The sequence below is a fragment of the Toxorhynchites rutilus genome, chromosome 2, assembly GCF_029784135.1.
Source record: "Toxorhynchites rutilus septentrionalis strain SRP chromosome 2, ASM2978413v1, whole genome shotgun sequence".
Classification (NCBI taxonomy): domain Eukaryota; kingdom Metazoa; phylum Arthropoda; class Insecta; order Diptera; family Culicidae; genus Toxorhynchites; species Toxorhynchites rutilus.
Genome location: NC_073745.1, coordinates 203,960,645 through 203,980,344, shown reverse-complemented (window position 1 = coordinate 203,980,344; position 19,700 = coordinate 203,960,645). Strand labels below are relative to the sequence as shown.

At 37.1% G+C, this 19,700-nt stretch overlaps 1 protein-coding gene across 13 annotated transcripts in view; it reads left to right on the top strand.

The window, feature by feature from the left end:
* The window catches only part of LOC129764977 (uncharacterized), a 273,538-nt gene that overhangs the window by 189,050 nt on the left and 64,788 nt on the right, over nucleotides 1-19,700 (top strand). For 12 of the 13 annotated variants that reach the window (XM_055764690.1, XM_055764686.1, XM_055764681.1 and 9 more), the window contains 2 exons: nucleotides 7,245-7,368; nucleotides 17,066-18,404. In XM_055764690.1, the coding sequence (XP_055620665.1) occupies nucleotides 7,245-7,368; nucleotides 17,066-18,404 (1,463 nt within the window). The remainder of the gene's footprint in view (nucleotides 1-7,244; nucleotides 7,369-17,065; nucleotides 18,405-19,700) is intronic. The other variant, XM_055764693.1, reaches the window with a different exon arrangement.

Here is a 19,700-nt window from a genome sequence, read left to right as displayed (position 1 = left end):
GGTATACATTGATTTTCAGTTATACAACATCGTCGCACAACTTGTAGGCAACGAAGAGAAAAGATTCAGCATAGTGAACGACAAAGCAAGTGATCATGCTGTGCACATCTCCCGGCTTTAATTTCCTCGTCGATGTTCCACTCTGTAGAACGGTTGTGGCTGCTCAAACCGGTTCATCATATTAGTAACCGAAGGTACCTCAAAGGCTTGGTAAATAAAGTTGGACAGATACGCAGGGTGACTATCCAAACAGCCGTCCATTATCATCATAATGCTATCCAAATTACCTTTCTGATTTGGAATTTTAGAAAGTTAATGGAAAAGATGTACTACTGCCACGCATCCCAATCATTTCAATGGATATTTTAGAAACACGAACGAGAACAAAAAAAATAACATTGTAGATATGGTGGCAGCTACCTAAAATCATAATGTTCATTATCAGACGACCAATTTCTATTTTCTATTACGACTGATTTTGACGTAGAACTACGTCTTTCATTAAGGGTGCCAAATCAGAAAACAGGTCACGTTTTTATGAAATAAAGTTAACGTTAAGAACTATTTTTGACGCGAACGGATTTTGGCGATTCACATACTAAACGAATCGGAAATTCCGTAAGGTTTGTTTAATATGCTATACATTAGAATCCCCTGGTTTGTAAATGGTTAAAATTCATGAAAACTTGAGGCGTTTCCATTTTCCCATACATTTGTTCTGTTAATTTGTGTGCTTTCCCGAACAGACCTGTCAATACCGAGCAACTTATCGACGACCAACGAAGTGGAAATCGTAGGATTTAAAGTCTCCGTGAACAAAGGAAAAGGAGAAGAATGGAGGGGAATACTTGCATAGAGTATAAACAGTGGATCTCGCTGAGGCAAACTTTCATTCGGCATCGGACTGTTGAGCAATCCAGTTCACTTTGCTTTCGCTGCGCTTCGATCTAAGATTGGACCCCATCAGTGGTAATCCAACTTGGATATCGTCGCTTGAATTTTCTGTTCGTTTTCGTATCGTGTATTTTTCTTTCCGCGTCATAAATTGGACGCTTCGCGTAATGTGTGATGAGCAAGAAGAAGAGGAAGGCAAGCTATAGCCCTGCAAAAAACGAACGCATTGCCAGGGGCAATAAAATTTCGAGGCAAATGTCATCTAATGATGCACCGGATGTTGGTGCAGTGAAAAGCGCTCGCACTGAACCGAGCCTTCTTAAATGTGGCACCGCATCGAACAACTGCGAAGTAGGCGCGTCGGTCGAAAATGTAAACGTCGTTACCCAGGCAGCAACCAAAATCAAGCTCCCCCCGCTGGTAGTTAAGGCGGTCGCTCTTGACACACTCATCAGCGAATTCGCATCGATAGGTGTTACAGCAGAGTACAAGCTGTGTGGCATAATTCATAATTCAGTATTTTTCCAAGCAGTTAACATTGTTTGTTTTCCGTCATCATAAGGGCTTCGTTGGTGCCTTTGAGAATGCATCAATGCATTAAAGTGACGTTATGGCGAAGCAGGCGTTAAGGTTATGCGTCAAAAAATTATTTGGGGAATATCAAGCATCTCGAATGTCTTACTGGAATGTTACAAGTTATTTGGGTTCGTGTACCAATCGCAAAACTGCCTTCAACTAGGATTGCATTTGCGCTAATATTGATCATAATGAAGCATTGCTACTGTTTTCGAGGTTGTTATCAACAAACAGAGTTTATTTCGCTTGTTTAGTCACCAAGAAAGTAAATGTCGTTCTGGAATTTTATATGTGATTAGGTTTCGCTTGCCAGTAGCAAAACTTCCTCCACTAAGGGTGACAACTGCGCTTCTCTCGAGGATGAGAAAGTAATGCAACTTTTTTCGAGGCCAGTAATATTAACAGAAGAGTTTTGAGAATAGCGCAAAATGATGAGAAGTGTTTATATTCCTAGTAGTTTCAAGCCACCAATATATGGTTCTGTATGCATGCTATGGCGAACGCTTGTTTGGCGCTTGGTTTACGTTGTACGAACGATGCCTAGAGGTGCGATTCCTTTGAGGCAATACTAAATAACATGTATCAGGATATTTGATACTTGCAAGTGTCGTCATTGTTGTTGTTTCCATGCGGTGCCAAAAATATATTGATGTAGTTATGAGATGTGGAATAATAGTGCTGGACCAACATGTATATAATCGACTGTAGCCGAGTCTAGGTCAATTGCGAAAAAGGCCACCGGAATAACGTTGGAGGTAAATTTTCAATGCATTGACATGAAATAAATTGCGACATACGATCAGCTAGTGTATTGTTTTGCGAGGGCAAGAATGAATCATCTATAAATTATCGTCAACTGATTCTACAATGAAAAAACTATTTCAGAAATTATTCTACTAAGCAGTTGTTTCTAAAATTTCACAGCATTATAAATAATATCCGAAGGTATAAATAAGCGACTTATATAAAATAACAGCGTAGGTCTACGTCAACAATGCGGTCGTATCTTGGCCACAACCTCCTATAATTTTTTTCATAAGGGCGTATTCAGAATAGATTAGCTGGTATTCAGATCATAACTCGAAATCTAGATGTTGGGAGTTCGATACGGCACCACTACAGGGGAGCTTCAATATAACGTACACATTTCCAATAGACGAATTTCGTGCCAACTCGTCTTAGGAGTTGGCAGTGAAACGTTGTGGGTGAAAAGACATTGGTCATTTGAGCAACTTTGCGTACCTGAAAAAAATTAGACTACTTTTTGAAAAGGGCCAGTTTTGAAAATATTTTTTAACAAACATTTCTAAATCAAAAACTACAACACCTACAAAATTTTGGTCAAAGAATGAAATATAGCAAATTGTTAAAATTTTCATCAAAAATTTTACAAAAATCTCAAAAAAATTGCCAAAAGTAACTGTGTCCGTCTTCCAATATATGGGAGACTTGTTGGGCTATTCATACAATTTTCGTTCAGTATTTAAAAAAAAGTTTTTGAGAAAATCGAATTTTAATTTTCAAAACATTTTTTTTTTAAATTTGTTTGCTATTTTTAATGAAAGCATACACAATTTCTCATATTTCATTGTCTGACCAAAATTCTGTAGTTCTTATAGTTTTAAGGTTAAGTTTTTTTTCGAATGCTAAGATTTTTTTGTTTTTTTCAAAAAAAATATCTTTAACACTTTAAGATATACGAAATTTTAGTCAAAGAATAAAATGTAGGAATAAATTTTATCTTTCATAAAATAATTACAAAAAATAATAATAAAAATTCACAGAAAAAAATATATTTTAAAAATTGAAATTCATTATTCAAAACAAAAAATTTCAATTCTGAACAAAAATCATATGGATAGTCCATACAACTACCAACAAGACTCCCAAACATTGAAAAAATGGCACTGTTACAGGGAAAAAGTTTTTTTAAACAAGCAAGCGGTCATTTGATCTATTCACCCTCAGTCTACAGTATGAAGGGATACATCATGAGAAAGTTTGGCTTCACCTTCTAGTAGGATTTTTTCACCATTTTTATTAACTCTACCAAAACAGTGTCGCAATAAAATACTATGAGCTATGTTTCTGAATTCTTCATTATGCTTCGATATAACGCACAATTAGATACAACGTACAATTTTGAAAATGAAATGTACGTTATATCGAAGTTTACCTGTATATATCAAATTTAAAAAGCATTTTCTAATAAAAATATTTTCAAACATATCGAATGGGACTTGTTTTGAGCTATAAACATGTTTAATACTAAATTCAATGTTTAAGTAAGATTTTTCAACGGTGTATTGAAAATATTATTTTTTCTAAATAGTTCATTAATTTCCCTACAACTTTGACGTACATCATATTTCAATCAGACATCTAGATTTCGAGTTATGATTTTTTGAAAAAACTAAATCTAATCTGTTCTGGATACGGCCTTATAAAAAATTGATCATCTTTGTTGAAAATGCAACGATGGAAACACTTTTTCCGAAATTTAATCCTCTTTATTTCACAGCAAGAGAGAGATTAAAATTTTCCTACAAGGATAACAATCATCAGTAATGATTTTAAAGGCTATTTGAAACTTACGTTTGTACGTTTCCAATCTTTCGTACGATTTTACTATGCCTGATAGGTTCCGCTAACCTATAAGTTTTACAAACGGTTTTTTAGCTAATTTTAAGGTTTTAAATCATGGTTTCTTACACTCTTATAGCAATAAGTTTTAGCACAATAGAATTAAGTTTTAAACCAAACTACTTTTAATTACAATAAATTAGATTTTAAGTAGAAATATAACGAATTATTCAGCTAGCCTTTTTTACTAATTCACGTTTCTCAATTTCTGGTGATCGAATGCTTCTGTTTGTCATCTGTCACTGCCAATAGCAGCCACCTTCGCTCTAGTAGGTTGGAGATCAACGTGCCGTGTGGTTGTGTGCGGCGTCCCTTACAGGGTGTACGCAACAATCCTCTGATAAAATATGTATTTTTAGGTAGCTGCCAATATATGTAAAAAGTTTTAAAAAACGGTGAGGATCGAGGCAGAGGCCGGCTGATTTGGCGTGAAATTGCTTAATAGTAAAATTCGGCATTTATAAATGGCTTTTAAAGCTTGCGAGTACACATGTATTTGTATGAAAATTTAAAAAAATAGTTCAGTTCCAGGGAACATTCCACATTTTTTCCATTCCCCAAAACTCATGCAATACCCACGTTCCTTTTATGGGATAAACCCAAACATGTTCGAACATGTAATAAAATTATTAACAACAATAAGGCCCTCCCAACACAAACCGTTTACAAGCGTTATCAAATTTTCTCGCCCGACTAAACACCTATTCTGACCCAGAATAGAACACACATACTGAAAGTACTCCCCATTCGCCCCAGGATATCAGACATCCAGCTGGCCAGGCCAACGATCGCGCTTAGGACTCTATCCACGCATGCATGGAAGGTAGCAAAAAAAAACTCCCTCACGCCAGTGGCTCTCGCCGCTATCTTTTAGCCGTAATAAATTTTTATATTGGCGATTCCCGCAAGAGAAATAAAACGGAACGGCACAAGGTGGAAGATAAAGCTTTCTTTCGCTATTTTCACATCTTGTTATTGGAGGTTTTCGCCGCTGGCTTAAAGTTCTCCCAGAGACACATGTGCTGCAGTTTTGTTTCGTTTCATAGCTCTACAAGCGTGAGCCAGCCGCGAATTTCCCTTTCCACCGCTAAGCTGGGAAAATATTACGCGGACGATGAAATATGTTGTAGAATATAATGGTTCCCGGAGTTGCATACAATGTGTGTATCGCTTGGTGGATTACATTAAAGTTTGTTCAAATGGTACAGAACTGACGGCGCCAGTGGTTGTGTGGTTAGCGTAACAGCCTCACAATCCGATCGGCCCGGGTTCAATCCCAGCTGGCGTCGTTGGGATTTTCTGAGGCGAAAAATCTCTGGTTACGTCTTCCTTCGGAGGGGAAGTAAAAGAAGTTGGCCCGGCTCATGAGTTGTTGAGTCTGATAGGTAGGAACAGGTGGAGTCGCCTCCCTGATGTCGGTGATTGGCACTGAAGTGGCGGAAATAGGCCGACGAAAAATAAGCGAAGATAAAAAAAAAAAAAAATGGTACAGAAAAATGTAACACAATTTACACACTTGATTTATGGTATGGAAATCCTGCGATAAGCTCTTCTCAAGCCGTGATTTATATTTCCACAATATACCACGCATCCCCATAATGTTGCAGTATCCGTTTATCGCATGAATTGTATTGGTAACTGCAATATCCTGTTCTAAGCACATCAGGCGGCAAAAAAAGTATTTTCAGACTTCTCTATGAGCAACGAGTGCATAGAAGTGATTGTTGCAGGAATGAAGAAAAAAATTACAGATGGGATCAGAGGCGTTCGGTTCGTTGAGTTTCCGTGTAAATCTTATTAAAAAATTATCAGAGTAAACAGTGGGTGTAGAAGATCTTGCTCCGGTAACTGTGGGTTACTCTGCTGGAATATACAAAACAGGGTAGCGGTGCCGATGTTTTATGAGGGTGTGCCTGATTGGGGCACATTTAAAATTGATTGACTCCCTGCGGGACAAGGCGCCACGAAATTTATGGCGGAAGTGAGAATTTTGTTGAAACACTAAATTAACCTTCATTAAGCTACCCTGAACCCTAATCAAATAGGACGATAATCATGATTAATCACTTACGAATACGAATGGCACATTTTGGAATTTGTTATTTGTCGGTTACAGTATTAACAGACCACTGTTAACAGTTTGTTAACAGTAGTCGTTATGAAAACTTGAGCGAACGGAAATTGAAATACGAATGGAATCGATGGTCAGATCATTGGGTCCGTAGTTTTTTTCCTGTGATTTATCACAGTAACTGACGAAATATATAAAGCAATGTAGATGTTTCAATGATATCAACAATTTCATCAAAACCAAATTTCATATCATCTATCTAACATATCCACTTTGGAATTCCAGCTTCCGAGATGTTTTTGGGTCACATGTGCAAACAGTAGTTCACATTCACCCAGTTTATCATCAATATTCACCTTCCTGCTTCGAACAAACATATCGAGATGGCAGGATGAGTTCCGCACGATGTCGATATCGAACTCTGTTGCTGTCCTATTTCCAAACCCATATTTACAGTGAAGCAACGACCTAAGCCCCGTAGACTGAATACGAGCACGAAAAGTGCTTAGAAAACTAATTGAGCAGAGCGTTTTCTTCCATCCGAAGAGCGCTTTCCTGTGCTGTCGTGACCGGCTTTTCGAATTGTTTTTCATGCTCCACTTCCTTCTCCCAATCCGTGTGAATAACTTCCTCGTATGACCGGAAAAGCTGTTCCTTGGAAATGATACATATGTGAACATTTTTCCTGTCCACTGACCGCGGCCACCAGGTGTGGTAATTCACACATTTCGGGCACTGACGTGATTTACGATGTGTTTTTTCCGACATATTAAATTAAATGTATTGGAGAATGAAATTATCTATTTTTTGGGTGAACACATCTTCTAAATTAGATTCTACTCTTTTTTTTTCGCAGTCTTTGCGTGTATTGACTAGCTGGTGATTTTTTCTTTCTTTTAATTTGCTTGGTAATTCAGTCGGTGACCTTTTTTCATATTCACCCTTATTTATTTGTTGAGTTTGAGCTTCAACTACAAATCTCTTTGTCACCATATCCACCATTATTCATCCTGAAACCGTTTTCTAATTATTGTTCGTTTCTTTCTTCATTCCATTACAGTGGTAACTTTGGAATTTTGAACGCGCAAAATGGCCCCACAAAGGTATCATCATATGCAGCTGAGGGCAACACAACCATCGGAAGTCCAGCGAGACGGAGTGAAGTTTCACCCATTCAGAACCATGTAAGTATGTTTCTGTCTCTAAGCATTCCTTCTTATGCTGAGCATTTATTGAAGGGAACGAGCAATTGCACGTTACACTGGATCATTTTTTACGCGACTTTTTTATCGCGTGATTTTTTAGGAGGTTCTAGATTCATCTCTTGCAGCCTAATTATTATTTTAAGAACCAAAAACAAATTAACAATAAATTTTGCAAGCGTATGCAGTTGGGAGGGTCCAAACAATTTGTTGGGGTTGTATCTGGGACATGACCGATGAAGTACGATCTTATATATAAAATTCTCGTGTCACGATGTTCGTGGTTGAACTCCTCCGAAACGGCTCGAACGATTTTCAAGAGATTATGCACAAAAAATTTGGTAAGCATGAGAATGAGACGTAAACTATATATGATACCGCTAGGGTACCAATTACCATATGTTTATAAAAATCTAAATAATTTTGATTTCTATTTTTTCTCAAATTTGACATAAAACTATATATAACCTCAAAGGTTCACCCCCATCTCCTATTTTTAATCGCTATTTTATTATTTTGGTATAAATAATATTCAAATAATCGACCCGTAGGTTGTTTTTCAAAGAGAGCGAATTTTTTTACGTCGTTAAATGACATATGGCGCGTTCACTTCATTGAGCTGGAAGACTTTTTGAATAAACATAATGAATTATTGAAATTCTTCATATCATACATGCTCGGTTTGCACGGTGACGATCACGTTATTTTCATATATTCTATTCAATGTATACATTCAATGCGTATGTCGTTGAATACATTGCAGGAGTTATGGTAGGCGACTGCACAGTGACGCGAGAAATTGTGATTCGAAGAAGAAACAACAATATGGAGTTCATCGTTGACACCCACCGTTCAAACGACACTCTCCATCTTCTTCTTCAATGGTACTAATGTTTCTAATGTTCCTAAGGTTCACCATCTCAACGTAGAATGACTTGCGAACGATATAGAGGTAGAGAGCGAACGACTGCGATTCTAAACAATCAGAAGCGGTGTGAGGAAAAATACACTCACTTGCCAGACGCCATCATGAGCAACGCCGACGCAGCCTTCGATATTGCCAGGTCTAAACACATCCATTGTCATGATATTACAAAACGTGTGTACAAAAAAAAGTGAATGAAATGTAGAACGAGCTTCATTACAACGTTACATGTATTCGGTTCCACACCTTGCTGAATGTATTCGGCTGGATGACAAAATTACAAAAAAAAAAAATATTTTTAATTTGGATAATCGACAAAATACGCCCTGAGGAAATCGATAGTGTAATTTCCTCAAAAATTCCAGTCATTGTGCTTGGTGTTCCATTTCTGTGAAGCGTAAATTGTTATGAATTTTCGAATGGAATGAACACGCTTCTAAAACAAAAAAATTAATGAAATATGGCTCTCTTGTATGTTCTGTATAGCAAAATAGTACATTCTCTTCAGGTATCTTGAACAAGAATAATCTCTGATAATTATTTTATATTTTGAATTATATTTTGGTTGAAATACAAGGAGATCAATAGATAATTGTTAAGTTAGGGTCAGAACTATGTCTACTAAGTATTGAAACAACATCGAATAAAAATTTTCATTCAAATTTCAACAACCTAAAATTGCTTTTGTTGTTCGATATTGTTACCACAAACATGGTTCATGACCGTGCGGTAATCTAAAACTTTTATAGCCTTGCATAGCAGATGGAAAGTGTACAATGCATTTTCTCAAAGAATTCACCAACGAAACGACCGCAACCTTAGGTGAATGTCCAATATATCAATGACTAAAAACTGATTATGACAGACAATCATTCATAAAAATTAACAACGCAAACATTGATATGGAAAATCGTTCGGCAGTGCCATATTCGCCTCAGCTGAGCAAAACATTCCATGCTCATATTGATGTTGAGTTCTATGGTTCGATGAAGAGCAACAAATACATTTGCAACAACGAAATTTATATTGATATTCTTCATTTAATTTGTCTACTTTACGACAAAAATATATTCCTATTTTCACTTCAGATTCGTTAATTAAATACATCGGAAAGACTGGAATACGAAGAATGGTTTGTGTTTTTTTTTTCTTTTCAATTTTTGTCGGTGACCATCGGCTTGGCGCTCTATTCCTCTATTCCTCTATTCCTCTATTCCACAAGAGTAACGAACGTTTCACGTATATGTAGATCGTTAAAACGTTTAAACTCACTTACAATACATCAGTAATTTTTTATTTAACAACCAATATATTCACTAGAAATAATTTTTATGGTAAAACAACGTTTGCCGGGTCAGCTAGTGAAATTATATTATTAAATACGCTTGTTTATCACTACCAGTATTATTTTAGAATGAAACAAAATGAATGAAATCTACTCTCCAGTAGAAAGTTTGAACTGGGTGGAATAAACAGCGATTTTATAGAATCAGCTGAAGATGGTTGAGTCATGGTTCATTCTTTCCCTCGCGATAATAATACGACGAGCACGAGAATAATGAGCAAGCATAGTTAGCGCTAAGTTACCGTAAGTTGTAAACAAAACGGGTGAACAGATGTAGACAAATGGAATGATGATTGCTTTGTTGTGACATCGTTTCAAAAAGGCAGAAAACCTTCTATTCACTGGTTCTCAAAATCTGCGTCCGACTTTAGTGGAACTGAGAACGATAAGGCGATATTCATGATTTTCAAAAATCTCAAAAATCTGTTTTTCTTCAATCAGCTCAAGGAGACTTTTTCGGTGTCGGACAAAATATTAAGACCACTGCTCAAGTAAAAAAAGTTACAAAACTATGAGGAAAAAAAATCCAATCCAAAGCTTCAATCAATTTATAATAATTGAGGGGCTTAGAATGAAAGGGGGTAAGTGATTTGATCGATTTCTCTACATCGACTCTCTCTTTTGGTCATAACTGAGCTGCAAACTCATTCCCGGCTGTATTTGACAATGTGGAAGGTAGGTCAGAGTCTCATCTATCAGATTCTATATCAAACTCAAATTGGAACGTTTTTGCAGTTGAGTTATTAATCAAAGAAAAAGTTGACGAAGAGAAATCGATCAAGTCACTTACACCCCTTTCATTCTGAGCCCCTCAATTGATTTGCATTGTACGAAAAAAATAGAAAAATGTTGATCACTGGGATTGACGGTTACAAAATAAGGAAATAAAGAAACAAATTGTTTGGTTTCGGTTATTTTACGATATGTGACTACTTTCTAGACGACTTTCTGACCATTTTCTTTTAATACAATAAATATCTTTGGGAGCGGGGACCAACTCTGATATTATGCAAATGCACTTGATGCGGACTGAATGGAAAGCGTAGCAAGAACAATCCGGGGCTCAATATGTTAACAACTAAAATGACGCGAAAAAAATTAAGACCGGCTTTAAAATTCATGGTAAAAAAATAAAAACAAGAAAATTCATATCGTGAAAAGCTTCTAGGGTTAGTACTTGGTCGTGTAACCTTTGTTACGCATAACTTCACGCATCCGGCTCGGCATGGATTCCTCCAGCTTCTGGCACGTGGTGACCTGGATGACATACCAACAAGTTTCTATCCCACAGTTGTTGCTTATTCTTCGGCTTCTCCTTGTACACCGACCTTTCATAGATTCTATAGGACTCAGATCCGGTGACTGCGCTGACCACTCCATGACGTCGACTTTGTTTTTCTGAAACCACTTTTTGACGGTCTTGGCGGTGTGTTTCGGACCGTTACCCTGCATGAACTGCCATTTTAGGGGCACTCCCACTCGGCGTGCGGCAGCATAACATCCCTTAGGATTTGGGCGTAGAGATACTGATCCATGCTCTTATGCTCCCAGTACAGGAGGCCAACCCCGTATCAGTAGAAGCACCCCCACATCATAATGTTCCCTCCTGCATGCTTAAATGTCTTCGTGTTAGCGCAGTCTATTGCGCGATGGATTCAAGTTCACCCGTCCGAGCTATTTCAACCACCGCTTTTCCTACTCCGGACTGATCCAATCGAAGTGGTCTTTCGCGAATTTCAGCCGATGCTTCGGCGTCAGCATCGGGATCTTCTGGGGGCTTTTACCACCTAGCCCCTGGATTGGATTATTTTTTTCTCAAATTTTTGCACTTTCTTTTTTTGAGCAGTGGTCTCAATGTTTTTTTCCGAGACTGTATAACCACAAGGCTGACGTAGGACTACCGCTGTAATGGTTTTTGTTTGATTTGATTTGATTATTTGATTTTTATTCATGTAACTTAAGGAAAAAAATCCTTTTCAACTACGTTACACTGTGGTGGGATATTCTGATAAAAAAAATAACATATCATTACAAACTGTCATAACAAGTTCCTGAATTTTGAATTTAATTCAAACAAATCCTTTATTGCATGCGATCAAGTTCCCCGAGTAGACCCCTTTTGAAGCTAGAAATAGTTATAGAAGATTTAAGAGCAGGTGATAAGCGATTCCAATATAGAACACCTCTCACTAACATTGATTGCCCATAGTAAACAGATGAATGTTGTGGGATTAAAAAACTCATGGTTCTCGTGTTTCTCATAAACTGAAGTTGTTCAGAAAGGTACTGTGGTACGCAACTTTTAACAATTTTGAAAAAGTTTATGCATGTACGATACAAATAAAATTTGGTGAAACTACATACTAATAAAGTGCTATGTAAGTGTGAGACACTGGAATATCTCGATAAATTGTATACATATCTTACACATGAATTCAAAGCAACTCTTAGTCTGTTGAGTGCGGCCGCAGAAGCATTAGTGTAAATGAAATCTCCGTACAAAAAATGGGGAAGAATCAACGACTTGAATAATTTTATTTTCGTAGATGTTTCCAAATGCCTAGTCACTAAATTCAAACGTTTTAAGGCGCCGTAGATCTTACCACATTGTGAATTGATGAAAACATCCCATGACAAATTAGATGTAAATATAACACCCAGATTATTGAGTTTATCGACATATTCAACAACTTGTCCATCAAAAATAATTGTAGGTGGTGTAGGTGTAGTTTTCTGTTTGCAAATAAGCATTGCTTTCGTTTTCATAGGATTTACTGAAAGTAGGTTTGTCCGGGACCATTGTAGAATATTCCTCAAGTCGTGATTGATTTTTCTAACCATGTCCGCCAAATTAACATTGACGGGAGCGCACAAATATATTTGGACGTCGTCGGCAAACATATGAATAGAGCAAAACTCGAGAGTAGATGGTAAGTCGTTAATAAAAAGGGAAAACAATAGAGGACCTAGGATTGAACCCTGGGGTACACCTGATTCAATATAACCGAACGGAGACATGATTCCATTGTAAAACACAGCTTGACTTCGTCCGGATAGATAAGATCTAATCAGGTTGGCAGAGTTTTGTGAGAAATTGAAGAAGTTAATTAGCTTATTAACGAGTTTGCAATGTGACACTCGATCAAAGGCTTTAGCGAAATTAATCAGAAGCAGAATAGCAATGCCTTTTTTCGCACGAGCTATGTCGTCATGGACTTTGATTAATGCAGTATGTGTGCTATGACAAGTACGAAAACCGGATTGTAACGGATGCAGAAGATTATTATCATTAACATATTTCGAAATTTGAAATTTGATCATCTTTTCGAAAACTTTCGAGAAAGCACATAAAATACTGATGGGGCGTAGATTATTCACAGAAGAACAATTTACTTTCTTTTTGTTAGGTATAATCTTACCTCTTTTCCAAGCTTTTGGATAGACTGACGAAGAAATTATTCTATTAAATAAATGTTTATAAAGGGGCAAAGCCAACGGAAGAACATTTTTTATAAACATAATGGGAATATTATCCAAACCAACAGCATTGGATTTAATTGAAAAAATAGAGTTAATAATTTCGTAGTCTAGAATATCTCGAAAACGAAAACCATTTAGGTTTGAAAAAAGCGGAATAGAAGATGTATCGGAAGTGTAATTGTTAAAAAATAATCGTTTATAGCAGTAGCGCATATATCATTATTGTTTGGAAGCTGAACGTCCTTTGTAACACCTAGCTTTTTGATATTATTCCATAATTTTTTACTGGGCAAATCGGCATTGAAATTACGTTTATCATAATTTAATTTAGCTTGATTTATTAAACAGTTGACTCGATTTCTCGAACTTTTATAGCGGTTCCTATCATTTTCACTTTTTGAACGTCTCCAGATTCGATAAGAAATATTCCTATTGATAATTACTCGCTCAATGTCATCATTAAACCATTAATTCTTCTTCTTCTTCTTCTGTTTTCTCAAAGGAATACAGTTATCATGAAGCCTAAGCAAGTGATGATTCAAAAATTCGATCATAACATTCGGATCGTCCATAGAAAAGTACACATCCCAATTAATGTTATGGAAGTCTTCTGACAGCTTACTTGATTTAAAATTAACATAATCACGGTAGACGACCGAATTCTCTGGTTTACGGCATGACAATTTTAGGGAGCAAAATAACATGTCATGATTGGAAATACCAGGCATTGACAACTGATCTTGCCTCAGGATTCCATCTGTGTGTCTGTAATGAGAAGATCAAGCAAAGAGCAACCAGATCGATGGAAAAATGTTGGTTCGGAATTAACGCACACATACGTAAACGAATTTAGAACTTTAGCGTGATCGATTTGAGTACTTTAGTAAATCGGTGTTGAAGTCACCAATGAATATGGTACTATCAAACTTGACCATGAATTCTTCAAATTGACTAGAAATGATAGATGAACAATCGATATTGGGTGGGTTATAGTAAACTCCCAACCAAATTTTCTCATTCTTCTTCTTCTTCTTCTTCTTCTTCAATGGCACCAACGTTCCTAGAGGAACTTCGCCGTCTCAACATAGTATTACTTGCGTCATTTTTATTAGTACTTAGTTGAGATTTCTATGCCAAATAACACGCCTTGAATGCATTCTGAGTGGCAAGCTCTAGAATACGCGTGATCACAGTGCAAGTCGGAGGAAATTTCTTTGACAAAAATTCCCCCGACCAGAACGGGAATCGAACCCGAACACCCGGCATGTTAGTTATGACGCTAACCACTCGGCCACGGGAGCACCAACCACCAACTGCGATTTCCAGCATAAGAAATTCTGTACCGCGAAAATCGGTTGAGTCAAACTGAGATTGAGTCATAATTCGATACTTTATGTTGTGTTTAAGATACACACAAATTCCCCCACCATGTCGATTGCGATCATTTCTTATTATTTCATACCCTTCAATAGCGATCATTACATCACTAACAGTGTTGTTTAGCCAGGTTTCAGTAAAACAGATTACGTCTACTTTACTGTCGAGGAAATTAGTACGAAGCTCATGAAACTTTGAAAAATTACGAGCAATTAAGCTTTGCACGTTATTATGACAAACATTGAGATTCGGAGTTACTAGAGCAGCTTTCAACACAGCTCTTGCAATCAACTTGTTCGGAGAAGCATCATCAGCTGAAACGATATCTATTGTCGAAAGAAAAGGAAATATGCTCCAAAAGACATCTACCCTTCAAACCCAATCTGCATGCAACATTAGATTTAATTAAAGAATTCTCTTAATTACACACATCTACAATAAATTCATTCATGGTAATAGTTAAATTGGCATAACAGATGAATACAATTCATGATCACCACCACCAGTGTATAATAACAAAAATTTTTTATAACAACAGCTTCAGCACTTAGCTCTTGGCCAATGCTCGGAACTTCGCCAGCTTATGAAGGGATCTATTGCGGACATTTCCCCGCAAACCGATTTCAAAAATCTTGATTTGGCTCGGAGCTTTGAGCATAGAAGTTAAACAGCTCAAATTCGAGAACCCGAGATGCCTGGGTATAAATTTGGTACCCCATTTTTTTATTTTTTCAAATTAAAAGAATCGTCCTGAAATCACTGAAATGTGTATTTTTTGACATTTTCATACAAAATAGAAGTGAAGTACACTATCTTACGTAAATTAACTCAACTTTGACGAGAAAGCATGCAATTTTACAACACAAAGAGGAACAAAAAACGATATTTTCAAGAAAAAGTGAACAAATTTCATCTCGATTTATTTCTAACTAAAAAAGTAAAGTAAAGCAAAATTTTGCTGCATGGGCATGCAATACTTAGCATAGTGTATCATCAACACTATGTTTACATTGGAGTGCCAAATTATCCAAATTATTTTCACTTTGGAATGAAATCTATGAAATTTGTGATTAAAATCTCGATACACTTACTCGAATTCGTTGAAGAACACCAATTTCTTGATCCAATTCAACTTTAATATTTAAAATTGGCTCACTATTTGATTTTTAATGATTTTTCAAAAGACGCACATGAAAAATTTTCTTGATTTCAAAAACAACAAAACTTGATTTTTTTTTAAACACAGATATTTTGGGTTTTTGGCATCTGACGTTTTTTACTACATTACTAGAACACTTTTTTTTTATTCACCACCAGAGTGCGCTCATTACCGCCGGAGATCCGGGTGGGTACCAAATTACCCACGGGTACGGTACGAATTACGTACCAATTGGTACCAATTCCTCTAAACATGTAAAAATGCTGAGTATGTCCAAATCAACTGTTCACAGTGTGTAAAAAACATTTTCTGAATGTTTGACTATCGAACCTCTCGATTTGAACTGCGGCTTGGGAAATAGAAATATCGCCAGGATTCGCCCAAAAGTTAATGAAACGTTATGAATTGAAATTATACAAAGTCAAAAAAGTTCCAAATCTCACTCTCGAATTTTTATTTGCGATTTTTTGACAAAGTTTTTATAAGTTGTTATTCATGATGAAGCTTCATGCTATTGCTGTGGAAAAATGTTGAAAACCATGTATGAATAATCTGAAATCGTTACAAGGTATTTGAAGCGATAGTGGTTGCTCCACATCACATAGTAAAATCATGAGACCACACATCTCTACCAAACATCAAACTAAACTCTAACATATTCGGAAAACCGGTACGAACCACCGTTACCTGTGAAAGTTTGGAGCAGTTTCGCTAGATTTCATAAGATATTAAAATGATAATTTTACCTCCCTCCGGAAGTGAAACTTTGAAGCAACATGAAATATTTCCATCAGCAGTCAACTCTCAAGCACAACAATTCAACGTGGCGGAAGCATGGTAACATTAGCAAACTTTCTGAAAAGGGGAGCTCAAAATTCCTCTTCTCAAAAATTCTGTTCAAACCAGGTTAAAACTTTGTGCAGTAACGGCTGCCGGGTTAAAGCCCGACGCGAGGGGCTACTTTCTCCTTGCCTGGAACAGCATGACTATGTTGTGAATGAAACGAACAATGTTTGTGTTTCACTTTTTTTGCTTTCAATGTATATAATTTAAATTCTTTGCATAATTAATGAAATTTAGAATGATGAGCGTATAGGGTGATGAGGAAAAAAAACAGTGGGATCCATGAAAGAATGATGATGAGTGTCAAAAAAAAATTCTCCTCAAGTTTCAGAAAGAGAACCAACGTCCATGATCGATTTGACAAATAAACAAATGCTAAAACTACGCGAAGTGTTTTTGAAACTTATTCTAGTAGATGCATTAATTTGGTTAAGTGAGTGCTCATGAATTATCAATAATCACCTGCTCGTGGAAAATTATTGAAAGATGACATAATTGCCCAAAAATGCTAGGTCAATCTAATAAATAACCATATTATTTTCTTTTGCAGACCACAAGTCGACGTGGTTGGCAATCACCTAGTCAAGACCATGGTCCATCATTATTACCGAAATCCGAGGAACACCAGCACTACCAGCTGCACAACTGTGCCAGAAATCCAACACCAGCAGCTGTATATGGAAACGGGACCTTGCCATCGTCTGCTAGTCAACAGTACAAAATAGATAGCCACCGGAACAGCAGCATCAGCAACGGATATATTCCTCAGCAGAACCAATCTATTCCACAGAGTGTGTTTTCTTCGCCAAAAAGCATCTCGAGGAGCGGGACCAATAGCCTGGAATCGAGCAGTGGGAACTACTCTAAAAGTGTGGACAGTAACTACTCGGGCACGATGTACGGTCTAAAGGAAGAGCAGGATATCCGCAAATATCGTAAATCCACCGGATCGGGAGTAATGACTAGCACTAGCTCTGAGCACAATGGAAGTTACGGAAATGTAATGGTAAATTCGCTAAATTACTCCACGGCAACCAGTTCGAGTAACGAGCTGCTTGAAGATTTACGTTATATCGAACAGAATAGGATGAGAATGGGTCAGCACATTAAGATTAGTTCCAGTTCTTCATCTTCCATTAATTCAAACAATAACCTTGTTAATAATAACAGTATTATCAGCAGTAATAACAATATGTTCATCACCAACGTCGATCAACAGATCAAACAGCAACCAATTTGCGAAAGCAAGTATTGCAAAATGCAAAGCTTCAGCGGGAAACATTTGGTTCCACAGAACTTTGAAGATAATGGAGTATATTATGAGCAGCACAGCATCAATAATAACCAGACATTCGGCGTGAACAAACATCAACCTCCCAAAGGCCAACCCAAGTCCACTGTGGCTGCCCCCTTACCTCCTTCCACTAATAAACCAAATGGCGCCATCACTAATCGCCTCATTACAACAGGGAACAACAATAACAATAATAACAACAATTTTGAAATATGTTCTGCAAACGGCGGCAGAAATGTGAACCAAACCAATACCAGCGGTTCGACCTTATCGAGTTTTGCACACAAAATCCATAAACTGACTGGCAGCAATAGAAACACGCTCGATGCGGCCGCCAGCAGCAAACTAAATCATGTGAACAACAATCCGAACAACGTTCCCCATGGTGGTGCACCAGCTGGTCCGGCAATCGTGACCCATCCCCATAAAAATCAGCAGCAACCTTTGCACGGCAACCACTTATTTAACGGCGGCAGTGGCTACAACGGTCACCACCCCCATCACACCCACGCCCACCCGGTTGGCCACCACAACACCCTCTCTTCGCCGGAGAGTGCTTACTCCACTGGATACTCGACCGATGGTACGTCGCCGGGTAAGTAATGAAGCGTTTCGTAAATGTTAGCAGCATTATTTACTTGATGAAGTTACAATCCAATCGAGCCTATATTTTCGCGATAGTGGCCGATGGACGATAAAGGTACCTCGGTTGTGGGAGGGGAAAATTAATTTTTGCTCTAACTATGTCTGACGATATTCAGTAAATTTATTTTTCCCGATTCATTTGTGTTCAAGTTTGTTATTCATATATTATTTTATTTCCATTTTGAAGACTCGATTCGTTTTATCGCCTTCTTTAGTTTATTCGAAAACTGCATTTCATTGCTTTTCGAAACTTTTGGAATAGAGCAATTCCACGCAAAATCAGCCGGCCGCTGACCCGACTTCTCCGATCTTTTTTAAACGTTGTACCTATGATGGAAGCTTCCCAAAAACACAATTTTCATTATCATATGACCAATTTAAATTACGACTGATTTTTGAAAAAAGGCGTAATCGAAATCATTGGTCTTTCTTTCGAAAAATCGTAACTCGAAATCCAGATGTCTTATTAAAATATGATGCTCGACAAAGTTATTGGAAAGTCAATGAACTAAAATAACATGCGTTGAAGATTAAATGCTGTTGAAGAATCTCAAAAATTTAATTCAAAAACTTTTAAAGCTCAAAACACCCTCCTTCGATATTTTTTTGTATATTTTAATTGGAAACCCCTTTTAATTTAACAAAATTTGACCTAATGTGGTGCTGTGGTAAATTCACCAAAATGGAGATATAAGTTTTTGAAAATATATTAAATTTCAATACTTTGTAAAACCGTAACAGTTTAAGAAAATAACATAAAAAATGAAATCTACATACGATTCAACATGAAAACATGCACGAAAAAAATGAAAGATTCCGAATGCTTATAGCTCAAACATTTCTTACTGGATCGGAAAAATATTTGCATCAATTGATAGGGAATATTCCTACACATCTATCGCAACGAATAAAATGTTAATTTTCATTAGAAAAACAAATGAATGACTGTAAAATGTTAGGCGTTATCTAAACGCCCTAACTGCCTCGTTTTGATTGGCCCGATGTACGATTTCGCCGACACAGCCATCAAATCCAGCAACCTTGGGGAAATCGGCATTGCAAATAAATGAAAGTAGGGGGACTGTTGTTGTCACCGAAATGCGTTCCCTAATACAGACTTAAAAACCAAGCAACCTTGGGGGATATCCCTGTCCAGGATATCTCAGGTAGTCGTGATCCTAATCTTCTGCTTCATCTATACCTGTTCCTCAGAAACACCGTTGTCTCCCTGTTTCATATCCCTCCT